A 21,885-nucleotide genomic window follows, 5' to 3' on the forward strand; every position below is an offset into this window, starting at 1 on the left:
ATGAATGCCTGTTCAGATCCAAAATGGCGAAAGTATGAGGTCATATATCACTGTCCAATAAGAGCGCGGGGGTAGGATGTACCCCACGTGGGGACTCCCGTCTCCTATTGGTCAATGTGGATAAACTCCTTCGGAGGATGCGATTGGCTTGCGAGAGGCCCTCTCGCGGCGGTTGCGTCCCCGTGTCAGTGCACAGTCTGTGTGTGGTACAGCAAGCGGTGGAGGAACACGGTACATCGAATGCAAGCAAATTGTACGTTTTACAGCGTCCAACTTTATCTCATATTTTAACTGACAACATTGTCTTTGGACTAACCGGGAGCTTTTTGTTGACATTTTACATTGAGCCAGGGATAGGCTTTTCTTGGAAGTTTATGCGATCAACAACTCGTCCTAATCGAGGTTTTCCGACCCCCGACGCGAGTCCGAACCGGACAGGCATTCTCGAGGCAGGTCGTGGTGCGCCTGGAGATCACCGGAGTTCAAAAAGGGGGCTCTCTCTCGCCTAGGACCAGGTTTCCAACCAGTGACTGACTTTCGGAGTGGGACCCCACATCTTTTATTCTCATAGGAAGGTGAGGAGCCGAAGATTTGGAGCGTTTCGGTCGAGAGGGGGGAAATATTGCCGTCGTGGCGTAAGAGGTGGATTCGACCGAGACAAAGGTAAAGCAGAAGACGTGAAGAGCCGCTAACGAGACGGGTGGTGTAGCGTAGCTGTCACAGCCGGCTACTTCGAAAGCAGCAGTTTTCTCTGATGACAGACCCAGCTCTGTCGCCTACCTTTTCGGGTTTTCTAGTGGTGTGCCGGAGCGCTGATCAGTGATTTTTTTTTTAGCAACAAATTGTTACATTTTGTTGCGAGAAGCAATCCAATATTGCCTACATTGTATCAACTTTGTACCCTAGTCTGTTGCTTTTGATTGTTACATTGACGATAAACAGACATCGCCTTATGATATTTTTTTTCTCCTACTGCCGTGTAGGGCTATTATTATCATTCCAGCGTGAAGGCTTGACACACGAACAAACCTGTCAAGCAACTACATTTAGATATCATCATTTTCCGACGTCTGTTTGTTGCCCAAATATGTGCACATTTGCAAATGTAATCACCTTGATCGGCAGCTCGGGCGACTGAGTACAAATGTAGTCTAATCTCTATGGATTTATTTAATTCAGCAATTTCTTGCTGTCGTCACGAAGTGTTTTTTTTTAACAAGTAGCGTAGCAGTGCGTTCCCACTGTTTGCGAGTCAATTACTCCAGTTGAGCTACTATCCATGCCCTGTTTTTTTTGTTTGTTTGTTTATTGTAGAGGATAAGGAGTTTAAACGGGGAAAAAAGATCGGAAGAGAGAGATCGAGTTTGAAGCGCTCGCCGCCGCCGAGGATTGGCTTTGTCCGACGACCGCTTGTGCTACAGGGAGGGGTGGCGGCTGGACTACCCCCCATCTACTCGGATTACTGAAATACTGCCGAATTTCCCTCTAAAAAAGGATACATTCAAGATGTATCCACAGGGCCGGCATCCGGTAAGTAGGCTATAGGTTCCCTCTTGTTTGGTGATTATTTGTGAATTTATGCAAATGCCCCGCCTTCAAAGTAATTAGCTTGTCAGACAAGAGCTCGTATCTGCACCTTACTACGGTCCACAGAGTGCAATCGAGTACAATCGGGTTTTTTTACTGAGGGAGAAACTGAGAAAAACAGGAGCCTATTCACACTTTATGGTGATTATAGCGAAAGACTGCCCCGTGTAGAGAGAAATGCTATCCATATTTATGTCCATCAATGATTTCCCCTGATTATAATTAATGACAGTTAATTCATAGCAGTTACGCATGTTGTAATTATCCACTGTGCTCCGAGTCGACGCTCATTGAATTGTTCCTAGCGCAGGTTGTGATTTTCCCCTCCCCCTCTCCTCGATGCTCTTTGAGGACGAACGCACTGACCCGCCTCTGTCATCGTAGCTGTTGAGTGATAGTGGTTCTTCCCACCCTTCGAGAACGGCCGCCAGGCTGGGCTCTAGGGACCGCTTGAGCGGCTCTGACAAACCGCCATTCAGTCGGAGCGAAAATCAGTTTTCACGGGGAGAGAAGAGAGAGGGAGAGGGACTGGAAAGCATTCTTAAGGATGATGATGATGATGATGATACTGCAGCAACAGTGTTATTATTAGAGATAGGATAGGCCTACATCCTAGGTGTGGATGTGTGTTTAGAGGGTGATTAGCAGAGGTGGGTTCAAATAATAGGCTGCTTGAAATAATTTTTGATTCAGTTTACCTGCCACCATGGAACCAATGGAATAGTCCCAAAAGTCCACAACCTACCCATATTGCACTTTAGGCAGACTCAAGCAAACACTAAAATCCTTTTTTGACCCAGGTCTGGTGGTCAGTAGAGGGTGGTCACATCTCCAGGCCTACCTGTGGTATTGATAGTCAACATTGTGTTCTAGGCACCGCACCAACCGGGCCAGCCTGGCTTCAAGTTCACCGTAGCAGAGTCCTGCGACAGAATCAAAGACGAGTTTCAGTTCCTGCAAGCCCAATACCACAGGTAATGACACCAAACCTGCCCAGTAACACAGAGAACTGCTTTTTTTCTTTCTTTTTTTTTTCTTTGATGTGTTGGAGTGAAAGTAAGGTAAAGGTGTGCTCAACAAAAACGCAAACCAGAAACATGAGTAATAACTGACTCGTGTTGGTCAAATCTGGAGGTAGGCTTGATGCTGCAGCATATCCACAGTGATGGCTGATATGCATTCAGTTATTTTTATATTTATAATTATATAATATTTTCTGTAATTGAGTGTTGGCGGTATTTACTTATTGGAGTAAAAGTAGCCTATTCCCGTTGGTTGCTTGTAATCAAGCCCATTGCAGTATGCACATTTCATGTCAACAGTTTTTATATACCAGAATGCCTAGTGTGTTATGCTTTGTGGTGTGGGGAATTCACATTGCTATTCACTATTGAATTCACATGCTGCAATCTCTTGACTGCTATGGCCTAACAAGCATAATTGATGAGATGATTTTATATAATATACACCATTTAGCTGACACGTTTATCCAAAGCGACTTACATTGCAGCGAGTGCATACATTTTTCAGTATATCTGGTCCCAGCGGGATTCGAACCCATGACCTAAGCGTTGTTAGCGCCACGCTCTGCCGACTGAGCCACAGAGGAGCATCGTGAGTCACGAGTGGTGTAACAAAAACTAATTCCTTGTCCCCTGTTCTTCCAGTCTTAAAGTGGAGTACGACAAACTGGCCAATGAGAAGACGGAGATGCAGCGTCACTACGTCATGGTAAGAGGAGTAGTCCCTTTTGTTTTGAGAGAAGTTTGCATCTACCGGAGCCCTCCTTTGTTAGGGGCGACCGGTGTGTGTGTGTGTGTGTGTGTGTGTGTCATGGTTACTGAACGTTTTCTTTTTTTCGTCTTCTTTTGTTGGTGGGACTGACTGTCGTGTGTTCTAAGTGTGATGGTGCTCCAGAGACCACCGTGTTGTTGTTGTTGTTGTATGCTGAAGCTTCCTGAAGCTTCCAGGATGGCCACACGCAGCCCTGTCTTGTTGCACGGTCCGAATGATGCTCAACTGTTGCTTACTGCGTTGTTACGAGTCTGTGAATGTGAGACATTTATTATGGATTATGGCCTATGCCTGGGAGCACTGGGATGTGGGAGGCGCATTCCCGATGATTGTATGCGACTGTGATGTTATTTTTTTTACGATAATATACGCCATTTAGCTGACGCTTTTATCCCAAGCGACTTACCTTACAGTGAGTGCCTACATTTTTATATACATTTTTCGGTATATATGGTCCCAGTGGGCCCTATTGGATACTTGTGTAAAAGAATATGTAAAAAAACAAAACAAGTTTCCCTTCAACAACATTCACACAAACCCTTTAGTTGATCATATTATGTCCTGTTCTGTTTCTGTGGGGGGGCCAGCAGTAGCAATTTGGGTTTTTGGGTCTGTCAACTTGTTGGTGTGGTTGTGGTTGAGGGGGAAGGGGGAGAAGGGGGATGTTGTGAAACATCAGATGTCCGGCAGTTGATTGTGGGGCGTGACGGAGGCCCTGACTATGAGGGGAGTATCCATTCTGGCTCCAGGGGCCCCTTTATGACTCCCCCCCCCGCCCCTCCAACTCACACACACCCCTTCCCCTGACCCCCTAGGGGTTAATGACTGGCCCTCTGGCTTTGTGTGAGAGTCTGATTATTTAGGGCAGTTTTTCACCCCCAGGGTGCCCCCAGACACACCCAGGCCCCTCATTTAGGTCGGGGAGGGGATGGGGCTTTAGGTGTGGAGAATGTATTATACTAGTCTTCCCTAGACTAAATAGACAAGTTAGTTCTTGTCACAATGAAGTGTGGCATTTCAATTAAAATGTTCAAAGTTATTTAGCATTAAGACGACATTTTAGTCTTACCCAGAGAGATTTCCAGTATCTGTAGACATGATATTAAGATTTCATGGCTGAACGGTCACGTAGAACTCGGGTATCTTTGAAGCGAAGCCCTACAGAAATAGATTGGAGCGATCTCTGCAGTGTTTGGATGGAGTTAAAGTCCAGGTAACACTGCCCTACCTAGCACACCTCCAGACATCCCTCACTGTTGTTGTTCAGCGTTCTAAGCCCCCTGGGCCCAGTATTTCAAAACATTTAATCTGGATCACAATGCTTTTTTTTTTGCTATCCAGGATCAGATCGAGCTGGCAGATTTCCCCTTTATACTCCTCAAAATCTGCCAGATAGATCTGATCCTGGATACCGGGGAAAAAAAACTAAAAAAAAAAAAGAGAAGAGAATGCATTTAAAAAAAACCCAACCTGATTATCAAATAGGAACTCTCTCGGTATTTACCATCAGTCTACAGCATTGATCCATTCTGCCGAGGCTCCAGGGTTTCTGGGTAATACAAGAAAGGCCTGTGAATGGAAAAAAGAGCTGGACCAAGTGAATCCCTATCTGTGTGAGGGGTGATGTAACTGTCACGGGCCAACCTCGGAGGCCCGTGCAGCTCTCTCTCATCTGGTTCTGTACTGTATCTGTCCAGGATTGACTTTAACCAAACTCCGCAGTACGTTTGTTAAACATTATTTTGTTCTGAGGAAACATAGCTTTAGCTTTGCTGACAGGGGTGTGTGTGTGTGTGTGTGTGTGTGTGTGTGTGTGTGTGTGTGTGTGTGTGTGTGTGTGTGTGTGTGTGTGTGTGTGTGTGTGTGTGTGTGTGTGTGTGTGTGTGTGTGTGTGTGTGTGTGTGTGTGTGTGTGTGTGTGTGTGTGTGTGTGTGTGTGTGTTTCTAGACCTCAACACACAGGCGTCGGCGCACGCACTGATAGCGACTATCGTTCCGACTTGTAATCTACGATTGACCAACTATCTTTCCCGAAAGCCGAACTGGTTGCGTTAGCGTTTTTAAAGTAGCTCATGCTCAATAGTTTGTTGGATGTCATGATTGGCCTCATCCCGTCAAACCGTAGGCCCCCCACTCCCCCCCCCCCAAAAAAAAACCAAGAAGAATTGAGAGAGAGAAAGAGGGAGGGAGAGTGGGGACACTTTGAGTGAGGGTAGAGGATTTTGAAGTGTTAATCAGTAACCCACTAGGCTACGCTAGCTCTCTCTCCTTTACTGCTTCAGGAGCTCCATATCTGACATACCGCTAGGATGGGGGAGGGAGAGAGAGAGAGAGGGAGGGAGGGAGGGAGGGAGGAGGGGTGTCGTTCCCACAGAACACTTCACACAGAGTTTCTCTCGTCTTGCTACTGTTTGGGGGGTTACTCAAGCCCAAACGTTTTATTGCCACTGCTTCTGTTTGTGTGTTCGGATCCCCTTTACTGCAGCCTTCTGGTGCCACTTTGGTGAAGACCTGAAATAATATGAATGTTGAAGGCAATTTGTGACTTATTTTCTTTCTTTCTTTCTCCTCCCTTCCCAGTACTATGAGATGTCCTACGGGCTTAACATTGAGATGCATAAACAGGTACGTACCTTTTCTTATCCTCAGTGGGATGTCTGGTGTGAGAGCGTGTCTGTACTGGGCTAGTTATGGCTCCTATGTACTGGGCTAGTATGGGTCCTATCTCTAGCCCAGGCCTGTCAGTTACGGGATTGTGTGGCCCCAACGTGTAAGGTCACAGTGGTGTGTGTTTGTGTGTGCGTGTGTGAAGGTTAGGGTTTTATTTGATCAACTAGAGGTCTTACTCACACACACACACCCTTTTGTGAAAACGCTGACAGGCTAAATAGAGAGCGGGGTAGGCAGTCTGATGGGGCTGCTGTGATAAGATACAAAGCAGCCCAGAGAGAGAGAGAGAGGGAGACAGAGAGAGACTGAGACTCTTACTCCAGCGAGCCGGGGTAAAACCTCATTAGGACAGCTGCCTTCCAGACAGCATCAATCAGCAGTAGAAAACAGGACTGGCTGTAAAATGTAAGGAGTCCATCCTTCCTACCGAAGAAAGCCATTTCAAAATGGCTTCCGGAGAAAGCGGGGGGTGGTGGGGGGGGGGGAGCACAGTTCAGTCAAACCAGACTGTCAATATCCACCAAGGCATGAAGCTGCACTTATTTCTGACATATCACTTGCTCACCTCCCTCCCTCCCTCCCTCCCTCTCTCTTTCTCTCAATCTCTCCTTTCTTTTCTCATCCCCCCCCCCCCGTGTTTGCCCTTTTCTCCTCCCTTGTCTTTCTGTCTTTCCTCATCTCTTCTTCTCTCTCGCCCTCGCTTCTTGTTTTCTAATCTCCCTCCCTCCCTCCCTCAGTGGTGTGATGTGAAAGGTAGCCTGCGTATCATTAGCAGTGTTATATGATGTATGGAGATGGGGTGTAGAGGAGGAGGGGGGGGGGGGTAGAGAGGGGGAGAGGGGGGGAGGGGCTGTCTTTATGACTCTCACCCTCGGGCCCTGCAAGGTTAATGGCATCAGTGGGAGGAGGGTGAATGGGAACAGCATGCGTTATTCATCAGACGAGGTGTGTGTGTGTGTGTGTGTGTGTGTGTGTGTGTGTGTGTGTGTGTGAGTATATGTGCGTGTGCATGTTTCAAAAGCTTCCGCCAGACACTTATCAGAGAGACAGAGACAGACAGAGAGAGAGAGAGACCCTCACCTGACGTAAACAGGTTAATCGACTGGCCCCGGTCCTGAGCTTCGCCTTTTTGTTTATCAATAAACCCAATGGAGTCGAGTGAGCTGCGTGAATAATGCATGATCCCTACTCCCCCTCTCTCCCTCTCTCCCTCTCTCCCTCCATCCCTTTCTCCCTCCTTCCCTCCGTCCCTATCAGCAGAACAGCAGTGCTTGTGATGACATCAGCGTGTGGTAAACAGACAGCACTTGTCTCTTCCCATTATCTGGGTTGCTGGTGGAAAACACGGGGGAGGGGGGACGGAGAGGGGGGGGAGGGGGGGAGGGGGACGGGGATGGATGATTGGATGCAGACAGCCATATTATTCCCCCTGCTCAGAGGATTTAGTTTGTAGTAGAGAGAACACAGCTATCTGTCTTTGCCCTTTTTTTTGTTTTTTCTTAAAAAAAAAGTATTTAGTTGTTTTTTTTGTAGTTTTTTTTTAACCAGGGCTGAGTAAAGTGTGTGCGTGGGGAGACAACAGGTACACACAGACACACACTCTAACCCAGGGCTGTTAGTGGTGAGGGCTCTGTACGGCAGCTCGGGGGGTGTTTTGTTATGACAGCAGCGTTTGTTATTAGGCTGCGGCGCGGGTGAGGAGAGAGAGGGAGGGGGGGGGGGGGGAGAGGGAGGCAGGCAGGCAGGCAATCACCCTCGCTCGCTGTCAATAAGTGATTTTAATTAGCGTCGCTCATTAGGCTGCCTCAGCAACGCACCCCGCTGTTCGAGTGTGTGTGTGTGTGTGTGTGTGTGTGTGTGTGTGTGTGTGTGTGTGTGTGTGTGTGTGTGTGTGTGTGTGTGTGTGTGTGTGTGTGTATGCTGTCAGAGCATTTTTTTCTCTCTGTTCCTCTTGGTCTCCCTCTGACTCACTGTCTTATTTCTCTTTTCTTATTTTCTGTCTTTTTTTTGGTTTCTATACCCTCAATTGTTTTTACCCTTCTGTTTCTCTCTCTCTCTCCCTCTCTCTCTCCCTCTCTCTCTCTCCCTCTCTCTCTCTCTCTCTCTCTCTCTCTCTCTCTCTCTCTCTCTCTCTCTCTTTCTCTATTCTCTGTTTGCCTAAGTGGTCCAGGTCTTTCGTCCTAGGGCGGCCATTTTTATGTGTGTGTGTGTCTGTGGGGGTGGTGTGTGCTTGCTCAGTTGCTTGTTGATAACGAGGCTTCACACAGCTCAGAGAGAGAGAGAGAGAGCTTTATTAAGGCAAGTCCTGTCGGAGGGAGGGAGGGGTGTGTGTGTCTTGTGTGATTGAGGGAGGGAGGGATCTGTGTGTGTCTTGTGTGATGGAGGGAGGGAGGAGGAAGGTGGGAGAGCTTGTTCAAATGAATAATTTATACAGGATTCCAGGAATTGTTTGCCAAGGTGATGATGGTCGACTTGTCTGTAAGCCAAAACAAACTGACTGGGAGAACACACACACACACACACACACTCTCTCTCTGTCTGTCTCTCTCTCTCTCTCTCTCTGTCTGTCTCTCTCTGTCTCTCTCTCTCAAGGAAATGTGTGGAGGGAGGTGACTTGTGGCACTGAAACGTGGTCTATTATCATTGCCAGACTGGAATTGCTGGTAAAACACTACAAGACAATTATGCTGTTGTTGAAATTGTGTGTCTGTGTTTACACAACCACCCTGTGGTGTTTAGTGTGTCAGTCAAAGTGCTGATGTTGTGCAATGGAGTGGCTGTAGAGTATCTGGTTTCCAGGATAATTAAAGAAAATATTTTCTCTCTGTCAATTCCAGCCATAATGAAATTAGAGGTGATTTGTTGGAAGAATTTGCAACGGTTTCTGTATTCCCTGTTACAGGGCGTGCGTGCGTATGTGCGTAGTTGTCTGACCCTGCCTATTGAGGTGCCCCCCGGCTGATCAATGGGCAAGGTAAATTCAGACATCAATAAACAGTTAGGCCTGGATTAGCTGCATATTGACAATCAGGTGGAAGGACAGGGATACTGCCTCCTCCTACGCAGAACAGAGGTGCGTGTGTGTGTGCGCACTTTTGCAGCTTTTACAAATGAGTGTAGCAGCGTGTGAAGATATCTCTGTGTGTGTACATACTGTATACCGGTGTATGGCCTCTCTCTCTCTCTCTCTCGTTGATACCCCTCGTCTCTCTCCTCTCTCTCTCTCCATCTCTCTCTCTTTCTTTCTCTCCCTCTCTCCCCCTCTCTCTCTCTCTCTCTCTCTCTCTCCGTCAGTCCCCTTGTTTTCCCGCCAATTGAATCCTCATCAGTGTCTCCCTTCCACTCGGCTACTAATGCCTAGAGCGACAAACAGCCAAATGGCTTTCACCACACTCTGCTGACAGAGGCCTCTCTCTCTCCCTCTCTCTCCCCCCCCCCCCCCCCCCACTACTGCTAGACAGCCCTGAGTACCTGTAATTTTGGGAGCCGCAGTGAAAAGCCTCCGTAGGCTCAAGGACTCTGTTTTCATTGGCTTAAAGTGACAATAACCCCCCCCCCCTCTCTCTTTTCTTTTTTTTTGGTCGTCCGCTAGTTGTGTGTGTGTGTGTGTGTGTGTGTGTGTGGTGTGTGTGCGTGGACCTTCAACGGGTGGAGAATGCGAAGCGTTTTGTATGCCTACTTTCCTTCCTTCTCAAAACGGACATTTCTCGCTTGGAGTGTGTCGGTCCGTCTCCTTGGGTTTTTCAAAGGAGAGTGGATTCCTCCCTCTGAAAGACGAAACCGTTCGCCGCGGAGGTCGCAGGTACAGGAATGCTGGTCTCAGTGTTTGTGACGACGATCGACTTAATTTACGAGGAACATTGCATATTTTTTGCTCTCAAAGGCAAACGGGCCTTCAGTGTTGTCGTAGAGTGCGGTCGAGGAGAGCGGGCAACGTCACAATAGAGCAGGGAGAAAATCTGATGATGTCGCATTGTAGAATCAGGAGTGTTGAGGGGCTCCAGTTGAAGTAGCCTTCCCCTTTTATTTGATTTTTTTCAGCAAAGTATCCTTCCCCTTTTTCATCACACCAAGGCTAAATCAATCCCTCATTCATTTAGTTTACGCTCGTCGTCGCCCCCCCCCCTCCAGGGACCCTGAACGCAGCCTGGCATGGTCTCGGCTGTCAGGGCACCTGGCGGTGCGACCCGTCCGGAGAGAACAGTATGTTTACAGAACCCAAACTGTCCGACACAGAGAGGACACACCTGAGTTCCAGGCGTGCGTTTTAGAGTTTGGTCCAAAAGGCTCCGTTGATGGGAGGAAGGGGAGTCGTGGAGGGAGAAGTACTTGTTGGGATGTTTTGTGTACGTTGAAGTGCGAAGTGATGTGGGCGGTTGTTTACCGTGGTGCGTATATTGTGTCGTATCTCCTGGGTTTTTTTGGGGGGGGATTTTCCGCGGAAATCAGTTTCTTTTACGTCCATTGACTGAGGTGTGTGTGTGTGTTTGTGTGTTTGTATGCCTGCACTTAGACCCACCCCCTCCTCCCCTCTGTCTCTCTAGAAGCCGCCTACCCCCCCCCTTTTTATCCCTCATTAATTTCCCGTGCTGATCTGATCGACAGCTCGAAAATTCAATTTAATGACCTGCCTCTGTGCGCGTAATATGATTTTACAGGCTGTTATGGTCAAGCCCAGGCCCAATTTACATAATGATCACCCGCCAGATAGGGGCTGCCACTGTTGCCCTGGCAACACGGGAGAGGTGGGGGTGGGGGGGGGGGGGCAGGAATGGGAGAGTGGGCGGCTAGTAGGGAAGGGGAGGGTGGAGGTGGAGATGAAGGGAAGGGTTGGGAGAGGGATGTTACTAGATAGAGGGAGGAGTGGGAAAGTATGTGGGAAAAGAGAGAGGGAGGGAGTGGGCCGGAGGTCAGGAGAGGTTATGAGATAATTCCCAACAGGAACCCCCCCCCCCCCCCCCCCTCCTCTCTCTCCTTCTGTTCTCCCTTCTTCCACTTCAAACTGAGCAGACACTACTGCAGTGCAAGGACCCTTTAGCACCCCCTCCCCTTCTCCCACTCCACCGTCAAACAAGGTTTGGTCCACTCTGGAAAGGAAATGATTGGAATGTGCCAACAGAAAAGAGGAAGGAAAGCCTCCCCCCCTCCAGCCCCCAATACACACCTGCTGGGCCATCTGCAGTGCCCCTCCAGCCCCCCCCCCCCCCCCCACCCCCCCCCCCCCCCCCCCCCTCCCAACTCTCAGAATCGATTAGTTCTCCTCCCCAGTCAAACAAGATTACTTTTGTGTCAAACCAGGGGGCCTCCATTACTCTCTTTTCTCTCTCTCTCTCTCCATCTCTCTCTCTCTCTCTCTCTCTCGGTGGAGATTAGAGTTGAGAGGAAATGGATTGGGTCTTTTTTCGGTCCCGGCCATTGAAGAGCGCAGGCTCTACTGTACACTTCCCAGTGTGGGGGCTCTAAAGTGCTCTGTCTGATTCCAGCTCCGAGGTATCCTCTTACTCCCTTGTTCTCTCTTCCCGCTCGATACCAATGATGGCGGTGATCGATACTGCAAGTCAGCCAGCCAGCCTCCCCTCACCCTCACCCTCCCCTCCCCTCCCCTCCCCTCGCTCACCCCTCTCTCCCTGTCTCTAAGAAACGGCTGAGTGGTAATTGTGAAGTATTACCCTCGTTAGACTGCCCTCCTCCCAGATGGTATTAGCATATTTCAAACTGCTAATGGAATAAGGGAGCGGTGTAATGGATGTGGGAGAGAGGAGAGGGGAGAGAGGAGCCCAAATTTGGTTTGTTTTAAGGCGTTCCTCGTTTATACCGGTTAGGGAACGTAATGGGACTTTCCGGATCCAGATGGATACTTTATGGGAACGTGTGTGTGTGTGTGTTCGTGTGCGTGTGTCTGCGGGACTGAGTTGAAGCTGTCTCTCACGGTTTGTTTGTTTTGGTTTTGTTTGATTGTCTGCAAAGCGTGACACGTTTTTTTTTTCCCCTGCTCTTTTTCTCTTCCAGACTGAGATTGCGAAGCGGCTCAACGCAATTCTCGCTCAGATCATGCCCTTCCTGTCACAAGAGGTAAGTTCTCTACGACATCTATCTGCGACACTCTCTCAAGATCTGGGGATTAAAAAAAAAAAGGGGCCTCTGAGGTTGTGTTGAGGTTTCGGCTCAAATCAGTCTGTTGTTTCCCTGTATGTAAGGAAGTCCAGACAACAAGGATGTGTCATCTGAAATGACTCTGTAGGCATGTTTTTTTTTTTTTTTTTTTGGAATTGAATTGAGTTTTCAGGGGAACACTCCTGGCCTTTGCAACACTAACCCATAATCTCTCTCTCTCTCCCCCTCCCTCCCTCCAGCACCAGCAGCAGGTAGCGCAGGCTGTTGAGCGTGCCAAGCAGGTGACTATGACAGAGCTGAATGCCATCATCGGGGTACGTGGACTTCCCAATCTGCCTCTCACCGTGTGTATACCCCCCTTTTTTATACCTTCATCTGACCTGAGGTCAGGGGCAAACCTGCAGCCACAGAGGGAGGCCAGGCCAGGCCAACACACACACTAGCATACCTACTACAGCCTCTCTTCCTCATCATAACGTATAGAGGCTTCAAATACAGTACCAGTCAAATGTTTGGACACACCTTCTCATTCAATGGTTTTTCTTTATTTTTTACTATTTTCTACATTGTAGATTAATATTGAAGACATCAAAACTATGAAGGAACACATATGGAATTATGTCGTGAACAAAAAAAGTGTTAAACAAACCGGAATGTGTTTTATATTTTAGATTCTTCAAAGTAGCCACCTTTTGCTTTGATGACAGCTTTGCACACTCTTGGGAAGGTGTGTCCAAACTTTTGACTGGTACCGTATGTGTCACATACATAATGTATGGAACTATCATACGTGTGTCCCGGGGGGGGGAAAAAAAAGACAGAGTACTACTTACTAGGATTACTTACGAGGAGTGTTCGATCGGCACACCCCCCCCCCCCCCCGCCCTTGACGTCTATGTTTTGCGGGGGAGGCTGGTGGAGGTTGAAATCGGAGGACGGGGCTCATTGTAATGCATGGAATGGAATTGAGAAATGGTGTCAAACACATTCCAATGAGCCCGTCCTCCGATTTCTACCTCCACTAGCCTCTACGGGTGTTTTGCACACATATGTCTTGTCAGGAGATGGGGACGGGATGTATAGGTGGGGAAGGAGAGAGAAATGGGGGGGGGGGGGGGGGGGGGGTTCTAGGGGAAAGCTTCTTCACAACTCCACTCTTGTGTCCATATATGGGTGCATCGGAGCTGTTCACTTCAACTACTGTCGCGATGCCATTCTTACCCCTCCAATGAGCAGATCTGCCCCTGTCCTCAACGGTTATTATTTATTATAATTTGATTTGAGTTGATGATGTATGCAATGTACGGTCTTGTTTCGATTGAATGAAAAGCCATGGTTATGTTTTTGTATTATTAAGCATTCGTGTATATATATATAATTTGATGTCAACAACATGGTCAGACACGTCTTGGTCACAACACCAGAGTTGTGTTCAGGAGGGTGCAACGTTCTAGCCGTGCATAGAAGACCGGATGGGCTCCTCTCCTCTAGACAGGCGTGTCTGTTCTACATAGCACTGGTGTTGTATTCCTATCTGAAACATTGCTCAACGTTGTGCCCTGCTGAACGCAGCTCAGTCCCTCGATGGGGCCCTGCAATGACTGAGTGCTATCCTCTGGTGAACTAGGGCTGTGGAAGAGGGTAAAACCCCAGTGAGATTACAGCCATAAGACTATGATCAGATCATGTGCTCTCCTCTGATTACACTTAGCCCTGCCAGGAAAGTTTTAATTGGATAAGGCTTCTGGCCAATAGGGTCTTCCTCCTACCGTTCGTGTGACCCTCTAATTCCCGGTTTTATGGGTCATACTGGGACTAGTGTCCCGTCGTGGAATTGTACTATCGGTGCTAATAGTGCACTGGGTCCACTGGGAGTGGGACTGCAGGACTTTGTGACATGTCAGGTCTTGCGTGCTTGCTATCTTTGGTGGTTTCTGATCTGAATGAGTCGATTAGGTGAATACAACATGCTATGTTCCTGTTCAGTACGCATCGCTTTTCAGAGGAAAGTCAAGGAGGAGAGGAGACCACGTGAGATGATTGGGACACAGCCTCTAACAGTCAGACGGTCTCTCATAGGGTGAAGAGACCATGTGATGAGATCTCTCGTCCTGCTCCTCATAGTCCGTCTTCAAGCCACCCTCTGCAACCTCTTTTAAAAAGATCAAAGCCAGCAGTATTTACACGCCTGCCCTGCTCCGGACCGATATCTGACCCCTAGGTTTGATTGCCCCCTCTTGAAGCGGCAGTAAGCTAGCCCTCTGGGTGGCGGGGGTCAGGCCAGCCAAAGGTACATATTGGAATTGAATTAAAGGCAATTGAGGCCGAGGCTTGTCTCACTAAGTCAGACACTCTGTTTAAATGGCAGCGCACCATGGAAAAGTGCTGACGGGAGATGGAGGAGGATTCCACCACCGCACCACATGCAGGTTCTACCGCTGAATAGAGGGGAGCGCTTCAAATGGAGGCGCGGGGATTTTTTTTTTTTTTTTTTTATGTATTTTTTTAGGGCATTTCTGCTTTATTAGGATAGAGATAGTAGAGATTGACAGGAAGGATGGGTGAGAGAGGAGGGATGACATGCAGGATATGTCGATGGCCGGAATCGAACCAGGGACCTTGCGATGATATGGTATGCGCCTTAGTGTGCTACGCCACTGAGCGCCCCGGCACGGGGATTTCAACCAGATTTCAACTCATCGGTGAAATGCTGGCATCGAAAACATGTTCCGCTAACTCCATGTTTTCACTTCGTGCACACCGGTTAGCAAACAACATCATGGAGGAGGAGGAGGAGGAGGAGGGTCGTGGCCTAGACTTCAGATGGAGCCTCCAGTACAGCAAAAAGTTACAAGGACTTTGGACTTGCTTCCAACTTCTTGCACTTTTTTACGTATTACACCCCCAATATCTCAATCGAGAGAGGTTCTGGGATGCGAGATTAAGCCTAGACTGACCACACTTTCAAGGTAATCGCATCCTCCTCTCCTCCCCTCCCCTGTCCTCTCCTGTCCTGTCCTGTCAGTGACCGACTCGATGGGACTGTCCACCGGGGCACTGTCAATAATCAGGGGCAGGGCTATTGAGCTAGGCAGCTTGGCCAAGACACACTGCGTGTGTGTGTGTGTGTGTGTGTGTGTGTGTGTGATATAGCAATAGCTCCCCCTTCTCCTATTGACTAGGCAGTAGCTACGCTACATTGCGTACTCCTTTGCAATCTGACGAGGGGGGTTAGGACTTGGGGGGGGGGGGGGGGGGGGGGTTAGGACTCTGGGTTGGTCTACACTCATTTACAGAGCGTGTGAAACTAATAACCGTTGTGGCTTGGTTGTAGGACAAGATGGTGCTCAGATAATGGTTAACAGAAGTAACTGTTGGTCCAGTGCTTATCTACAACAGTAAACCCTATGTAAATGCTAATCTGTGGGACACAGAACAACGCCAGTTTGGTTACCGGTCACAGTCAAGAGTCGTTCTTTCTCCTCTCGACTCGCTTTTGCATGTTTTATTACGGCAGATTTGAGTGTCAAATTCAAATTTCCATCTAGATTACGTTGGTGTCCGTTTTTTTTGGTTGTTTTTTTTAAGCCGTGTGTGTTTGTTTGCAGGGTTGGTAGTAGGAGACTTGTTTTACACTGTGTCAGCATCTCATGATTATTGACATAACAGACGTCTCTCGAGGCATTTGTTAGCACAGCAAACAGGTGTGTTCTCCCTATCCATAGTGTTCAGTCAGAAGCTCGACTCCTCTTGACTTTAGAATTGCCTTTTGAAGTCAGCTCCTGAGAAGCAATGAGTTACCTCAGCCATTGCAGGTACCCGCCCCCCCCCCCCCCCCCCCATGAAGGATTGTTGCTGACCAGTATGTGCTCTCCATGTTAATTTCATTGACATCAGTGTATTGTACTCTTAACCTGTGATTAGTCTAGCACGTAGCATTACCTGTGGTTAGCCTCCTAGCACTTAGCATTACCTGTGGTTAGCCTCCTAGCATTTAGCCTTACCTGTGGTTAGCCTCCTAGCATTTAGCATTACCTGTGGTTAGCCTCCTAGCATTTAGCCTTACCTGTGGTTAGCCTCCTAGCACTTAGCATTACCTGTGGTTAGCCTCCTAGCACTTAGCATTACCTGTGGTTAGCCTCCTAGCACTTAGCATTACCTGTGGTTAGCCTCCTAGCATTAGCATTGAGCGTAACAGCCAACCTCCTCTTACCGTACTTTCTCTTTGACTCAACAGCAGCAGCAACATGCTGTCTACCCAGCCTTCATGGTCAGTGTCTGGGAAAGGGAGGGAGGGAGGGAGAGAAAAGATGTGTTGATGTGTTGATGTTTGTTTTGAATTTCTTCCGCCATGGCATGCCAAGTGTTTTTGTAATGGGAGAGATTAACTGTAGAAGCTTAAGCATGTGTTGGGAGCATCCATAGAGTTAGAAACACTAGAGGGTGCACTCCTCCAAATGAACTGTGATCCTATGGGGAGCGCCAACTTTCTTCATCTTCTGTGATTTGACTGGGTGCAAATCAGATGTCACGTAAACCTAGGCAATGCGTTGACCCAATTTGCCTTCCCAACTCATAGGAAGTCCCACCCACGTTGACTACACGGTGCCCTTCATGCTGTCACAAATGGGGGGGAAAATAGCAGGTGCCTACTCTATGCATCTCTATGGGTGTATCTCAACACTCTAAATGGGGCCCCGCCCTTCCCTTGACTGCTCTCCTTGATCTGCACTGAGGAGAGGAAGCCACTTTTTCTTTTTTAAAGTGTTGGGATGCAGCCTAATGCAGGTAACACAGTTGTTACACAGTTAGTTAGTTAGTTAGTCTGCCAGTCAGCTGTCCCTCCGGTGGCCCTGACGGTCGTCCCACCTTCCAGTTCCAGTGTGTGGGAGCTCAGTCCCGCCTCGCCTAGTTAGTTTTAATTGCTTCTTTCCCGCGTCTCCTGTGGATCTCACCGAGCTTCGGAGCCATTTACACAAATGGAAAACATAAGTGTGAAAGAGAAGTCGGGCTCTTTATCCAGGGATATTGAATTGGAAGGGATTTTATTTCGTTAGTCCCCCCCTGCCCCCCACCCCCCCCCCCCCCCCCCCCCCCTCCTCTGCTTCTCTCGTTGCTCTCTTCTGCTGCAGTTGGTTAATGAGGCTTCTTGATGATGCTCTCTGCATGCTTCCCTCATTAGGCACTCTCAACAGGGAGGTCCCTGCTCTCTCTCTCTCTCTCTCTCTCTCTCTCTCTTCTGTGAAGATAGGCCTTTACTCCACTCACCCAGTACGATATTGATTAACAATCCCCTAGTCCAGGTTCGGTTATATCCCTTTACACAGATCCTAGTCCAGCTCCAGTTAATGAGCATGCTGGATAATTGCTTGGTCTTCAGGGACGAAGGTTAGATGAACCCTCCTCTGATGTAAAGGGGAGCCTACGCTTTTGGGTACTTGGTATTTTCTTCCCCCGATATTTCCCCTTAATGAATGGACGGGTTAGGTCTACACTGGTGCTAGCTAGCTGGCTGGGCTAGCTGGAAGCTGATGGATGTTTTTGGACAGGCAGTTGATGGATGTGTTAAGTGTTATTTAACCTTGTTTTAAAGCACTCCCCCCTTCCCCTTTTGGCTGAGTGGCTATTTAACTCCTGTCTGTATCCCTGGAGTGTCTCGTTTCTCTCAGATGATGACTTGGTGTGTGTGTGTGTGTGTGTGTGTGTGTGTGTGTGTGTGTATGTACGTTTGCAGTGCTTAACAGCATTTTGCTGGAGGGCCGGGGGGGGGCGGCTCTCTGGCTTCTTGCGGGTGTTGAAAGGTTGGAGTTTTTTCATATGTGACTCTGCTGGGAGCTTAACCCTTTGGATTGCTCCTGGCAAAGAGTCGAAACTTGTTTGGATGTGTTCCGGAAAAAGCAGAAGACGACAGCATCCGAGATTAGCTTGGTCGACACAGCGGTGACCTTTTGAGACCAGGCGTGTGTTGAGGGACTGTTCACCCATGTTGTTTGCTTCGCGGTTGATTTTATTAATTGCTCTCTTGACAGTGGGACGCTCTGTGTGAAGATGTTGTTTCCATAGCCAGTCCTCATAGCGTAGAGAGAGAGTATGTTCTTCTATACCCGGCCATTAACATCATGTGTGGTTTATATCGTATTGGATTCAACCCCATCCCTACCCTGTTTGAGGAGGTGTGTGTGTGTAACAAGAAATGTATGGGGCTTATTCTGAGGGATGCAACATTTTAGAACGCCACAGAATATCCAAAATATATTCAGGCGACATGATTTCCGTACGTTAAATGACCAAAGTAAATTTTTCACAAATGCTACGTTTCTAACTCAGCGGTTTGTCAAAATGGCGACCTCCTGAACAAGCCCCCCCCCCCCCCCCCCCCCCTTGTTATCAAAAAAAGTCCCAGAGTCCTTTCCCAGCCGACCCACTTGTCGTATGTCTCTTCTTCTTCTCATCTTGTCTGAAAACAGCAGCAGCAGCTCCAGGCCCAGCACCTCTCCCACGCCGCCCACGGCCCGCCCATCCAGATGCCCCCCCACCCCTCGGGGCTGCAGCCCCCTGGCATCCCCCCAGTGCCGGGAATGGGCGCGGGCCTGCTGGCCCTGGGCGCCCTGGGAAGCCAGGCACACCTCCCCGTCAAGGACGAGAAAAACCACCACGACCTGGAGCACAGAGGTGAGACCAGCAGTGGGTGAAACTGGGGGGGGGGGGCGGGTTGTTGTGGAGGCCATTTTGGATCTACACGGTGGGCCACTTTGGATCTATACAGTGGACAGGGCATCGTGGGTTTCTGATCCTGACCATTTTGGGTCTAAATAGCGCCTTGGACTCTACACAGTGGACAAGGCAGCTTTACATAGTAGCTGTTTCGATACTAGATACTAGACATTGTGCCTGCATATAACCACCAATACGTCTGGGTAGGGAATTGTTCGCTATTGGAGTCACATGAATTGGACAGATAACAACATATGAATGTACTAATAAAACGTACGAATTGTGTACCTTTACTCATACATTTTTTTGGGGCGTTTCCAACGGTCCTGAGACACTCCGATCGTTCTACATATTAACGTTGGTTTTGCTCTTCTTTCTCTTGGCCCGTCATCCTTTCTCTCCCCCCTGGCGCTTAACCTGGTGAAAGAACGAGAGTCGAGCACGGTAAGTCATTCATTCACCTTCACCCCCCTCCCCCTCCCCCGGCCCCTCTCTCTCTCTCTCTCTCCCCCCTGTACGTTGCTTGACGTTGACTTGGGAGTTCACTGTTTGGCGATTAAGGAACATTGCATAGACGTCTGAAATACACGTGTGGTTTTTGAAACGTACGCTCCCGGTGTAGAACACTCACACACTCACACACACACACACACACACACACACACACACACTTGTGTCTTGGGTTTAAGCTGTCTGAAATCAAATAATGACTAGGAAATGAAGTTGGGGCTAATAAGCTACTGCTGCTGCTGTCTAACCCAGGTGGAAAATGACTCAAATCACCGGGTGAGGATTAGCAGCTCTGTAATTTCATCACAATTAAAAAAGACTTTGACTCTCTCTCTCCATCTTAAAGGATTTACTGTAGCCTATCCACCCCCTGCTCCTCCTCCTCCTCCTCCTCCTCCTCCTCCTCCTCCTCTTGCCTCCTCCCGTACCCGTCTCCATCTCTCTTACTCATTATTTTCTTTCGCTGCCTCTTTTTTTTTTTTTTTTTTTCGTTGCTCTTTGTTAGTCTCTCTGTTTTTTTCTCTGTCACATTCACTTATTCGTTCTTGTGCGTGTTCATTCTTTCTCAATCTCTTCACACTCTGTCTCTGTCCCTGTCACATTCATTATCTCTTTCTCTCTCTCTCTCTCCCTCTCTCTCTCTCATTTCCTTTCTCTGTTTCGGTCTCTGTTTCCTCCCCCCCTAGCTCACCATCTTTCTTCATCCCTCGCTCTCTCGCTCTCTCACACTCTCTCTCTCTCTCACTCCTCCTGCTTCCAGTAAATATTAGCGAACACAGATAGTGATTGTTTTCTCCCCTCTCTCCGGCCCTCTGGGGCCTTTCTCTCTCTCTCTCTCTCTTTCCTTCCCTCCCCCTCTCTCCCTCCCCCTCCCCCCCCTCCCTCCTTCCCTCCCCCCCCTCCCTCCCCCCGTCCTCCTTCCCTTGTTAAAGTCTCTGTTTATTAGAGTATCTTAAGCCTCTGTGATAGCTGGGCCGCGATGGCCGCACCGCCAGATTGGGTTCCCATTGACTGGCTCGCCTGAATGGGGGCAGTCATGTATGAAGGCAACCAAACCGGGCCCTAGCGATTAGCCCCACTAGCGCTAACTGTGCTCCCCTTCACCCCCGCCTCACCCCCCTTCCCCCTCCCCTCCCCTCCTCCCCTTCTCCTTCCTGTCCTGTTGTCTGGGGTCATCTGATAGGGCCACGGAAGGAGACTGCGGGTTATTGAGTCTCGGCTAAGCATGCCTTAAAAGGTCAGTGTGGATTAGAAGGAGGGACAGACAGACAGACAGACAGACAGTAGGCCCTGGGCGGTGTGTGTCGTCTTCCCCCCTGCCCTCTCCCCCCCCCCCGAAGTCCCCTCCTCTTTCAATCCATCTCTATTTGTTTTTTTGTTTTTTTTTCTTCACTTGGTGAAGAGAAGCTTGCACGTTTTTTCGTATTTTTTTTTTTTGGGGGTGGGGGGGGACCACAATGGCAACATTCATGTACATATTTAGAGCTGGGGTGGGAGGGGGGGCAGGAGGCGGGGTGGGCTGGCTGAAAGAGTCAGGAAGACTCGGATTCCTTTGTGTGGCAGCCAAGACCCAAGACCAGGGCACGGTGCCTAGAAAACCCTACTGAAGGGGCTTCTGAATACTGCCCAACCACATCCTCCCTCCCTCCCTCCCTCCCTCTCTCCCTCTCTCTCTCTCTCTCTCTCTCTCTCTCTCTCTCTGTCCGTCTCTCCGGGGTCTCTCTTTTTTCCCCCTCCTCTCTCTCTCATTCGCTGTCTCTCATTTCATTTTTTCCCCTCGATCTGTCATTCGTTCATTCCTAAGGGGGCACGGGTTAAGGTGTTGAAATGGGCAACTCATTCTCTCTCTCTCTCTCTCTCTCTCTCTGTGTGTGATGAAAGGAGAGAGCTGTCAGGCTGGGTGAGAGTGTGGCCTTGGCAGCGAGAGTCGGTGTTGGCCTCAGGGCCCCTGGCAGTGCCATGGTAGTGCCCAGCCTAAACCCCCAGCTCAGCTGTGAGAGGGTGCCAGCCTGCCTGCCCGGGCATGCATGCCCACAAGTGGGGGAACTCAGTGCTCCACTGCTGGGCTTTCATTCTCTGCCAGGTCCCTTTCCTGTCTCTCTCTCTCTCTCTCTTTTTCTCTTTGTGCCCCCCCCCCCCACCCACCTCTCTCTTACTTTCTTTTTCACATTGCTTATGCCCCTTGTTCACCCCCCCCCCTCCCTCCCTCTCTCTCTCTCTCTCTCTCCATCCCTCTCTCATCTATCTCACACACTTTCATTTACCCTCTCTGGTCATTCAGTTTCTGTCGTTCGTTAAGCCGGTCTCTTACCCCCCCCTCCCTTTCTCTTGTTTATGTATAACCACTCAGTGGTCCTGGCGACGTGCCATCCAGTGTGGGGTCAGAACACACACACGCACACACACACACACACACACACTCACTCACTAACTCTTCCAGCGGTCATCCGTTCAGCCCCAATAGCTCTGGAGAAAGGGCCGCTGTTCACTTGTTTTT

General features: G+C 49.1%; 1 protein-coding gene across 3 annotated transcripts in view; it reads left to right on the forward strand.

Moving 5' to 3' along the window:
- Positions 1 to 212: 212 nt before the first annotated feature.
- tle3b (TLE family member 3, transcriptional corepressor b) overlaps positions 213 to 21,885 on the forward strand; it is a 31,145-nt gene continuing 9,472 nt past the window's right edge. Inside the window, exons 1-9 of one of the 3 annotated variants that reach the window (XM_083680640.1) lie at positions 213 to 663; positions 1,315 to 1,530; positions 2,461 to 2,561; positions 3,255 to 3,318; positions 5,961 to 6,005; positions 12,060 to 12,122; positions 12,404 to 12,508; positions 18,632 to 18,836; positions 19,306 to 19,322. In XM_083680640.1, the coding sequence (XP_083536766.1) occupies positions 1,507 to 1,530; positions 2,461 to 2,561; positions 3,255 to 3,318; positions 5,961 to 6,005; positions 12,060 to 12,122; positions 12,404 to 12,508; positions 18,632 to 18,836; positions 19,306 to 19,322 (624 nt within the window). In that variant the 5' untranslated portion in view covers positions 213 to 663; positions 1,315 to 1,506. The remainder of the gene's footprint in view (positions 664 to 1,314; positions 1,531 to 2,460; positions 2,562 to 3,254; positions 3,319 to 5,960; positions 6,006 to 12,059; positions 12,123 to 12,403; positions 12,509 to 18,631; positions 18,837 to 19,305; positions 19,323 to 21,885) is intronic. The other 2 variants (XM_083680641.1, XM_083680642.1) reach the window with 2 other exon arrangements.

Source organism: Argentina silus (assembly GCF_951799395.1).
Source record: "Argentina silus genome assembly, chromosome: 11".
NCBI classification, from domain to species: Eukaryota; Metazoa; Chordata; class Actinopteri; order Argentiniformes; family Argentinidae; genus Argentina; species Argentina silus.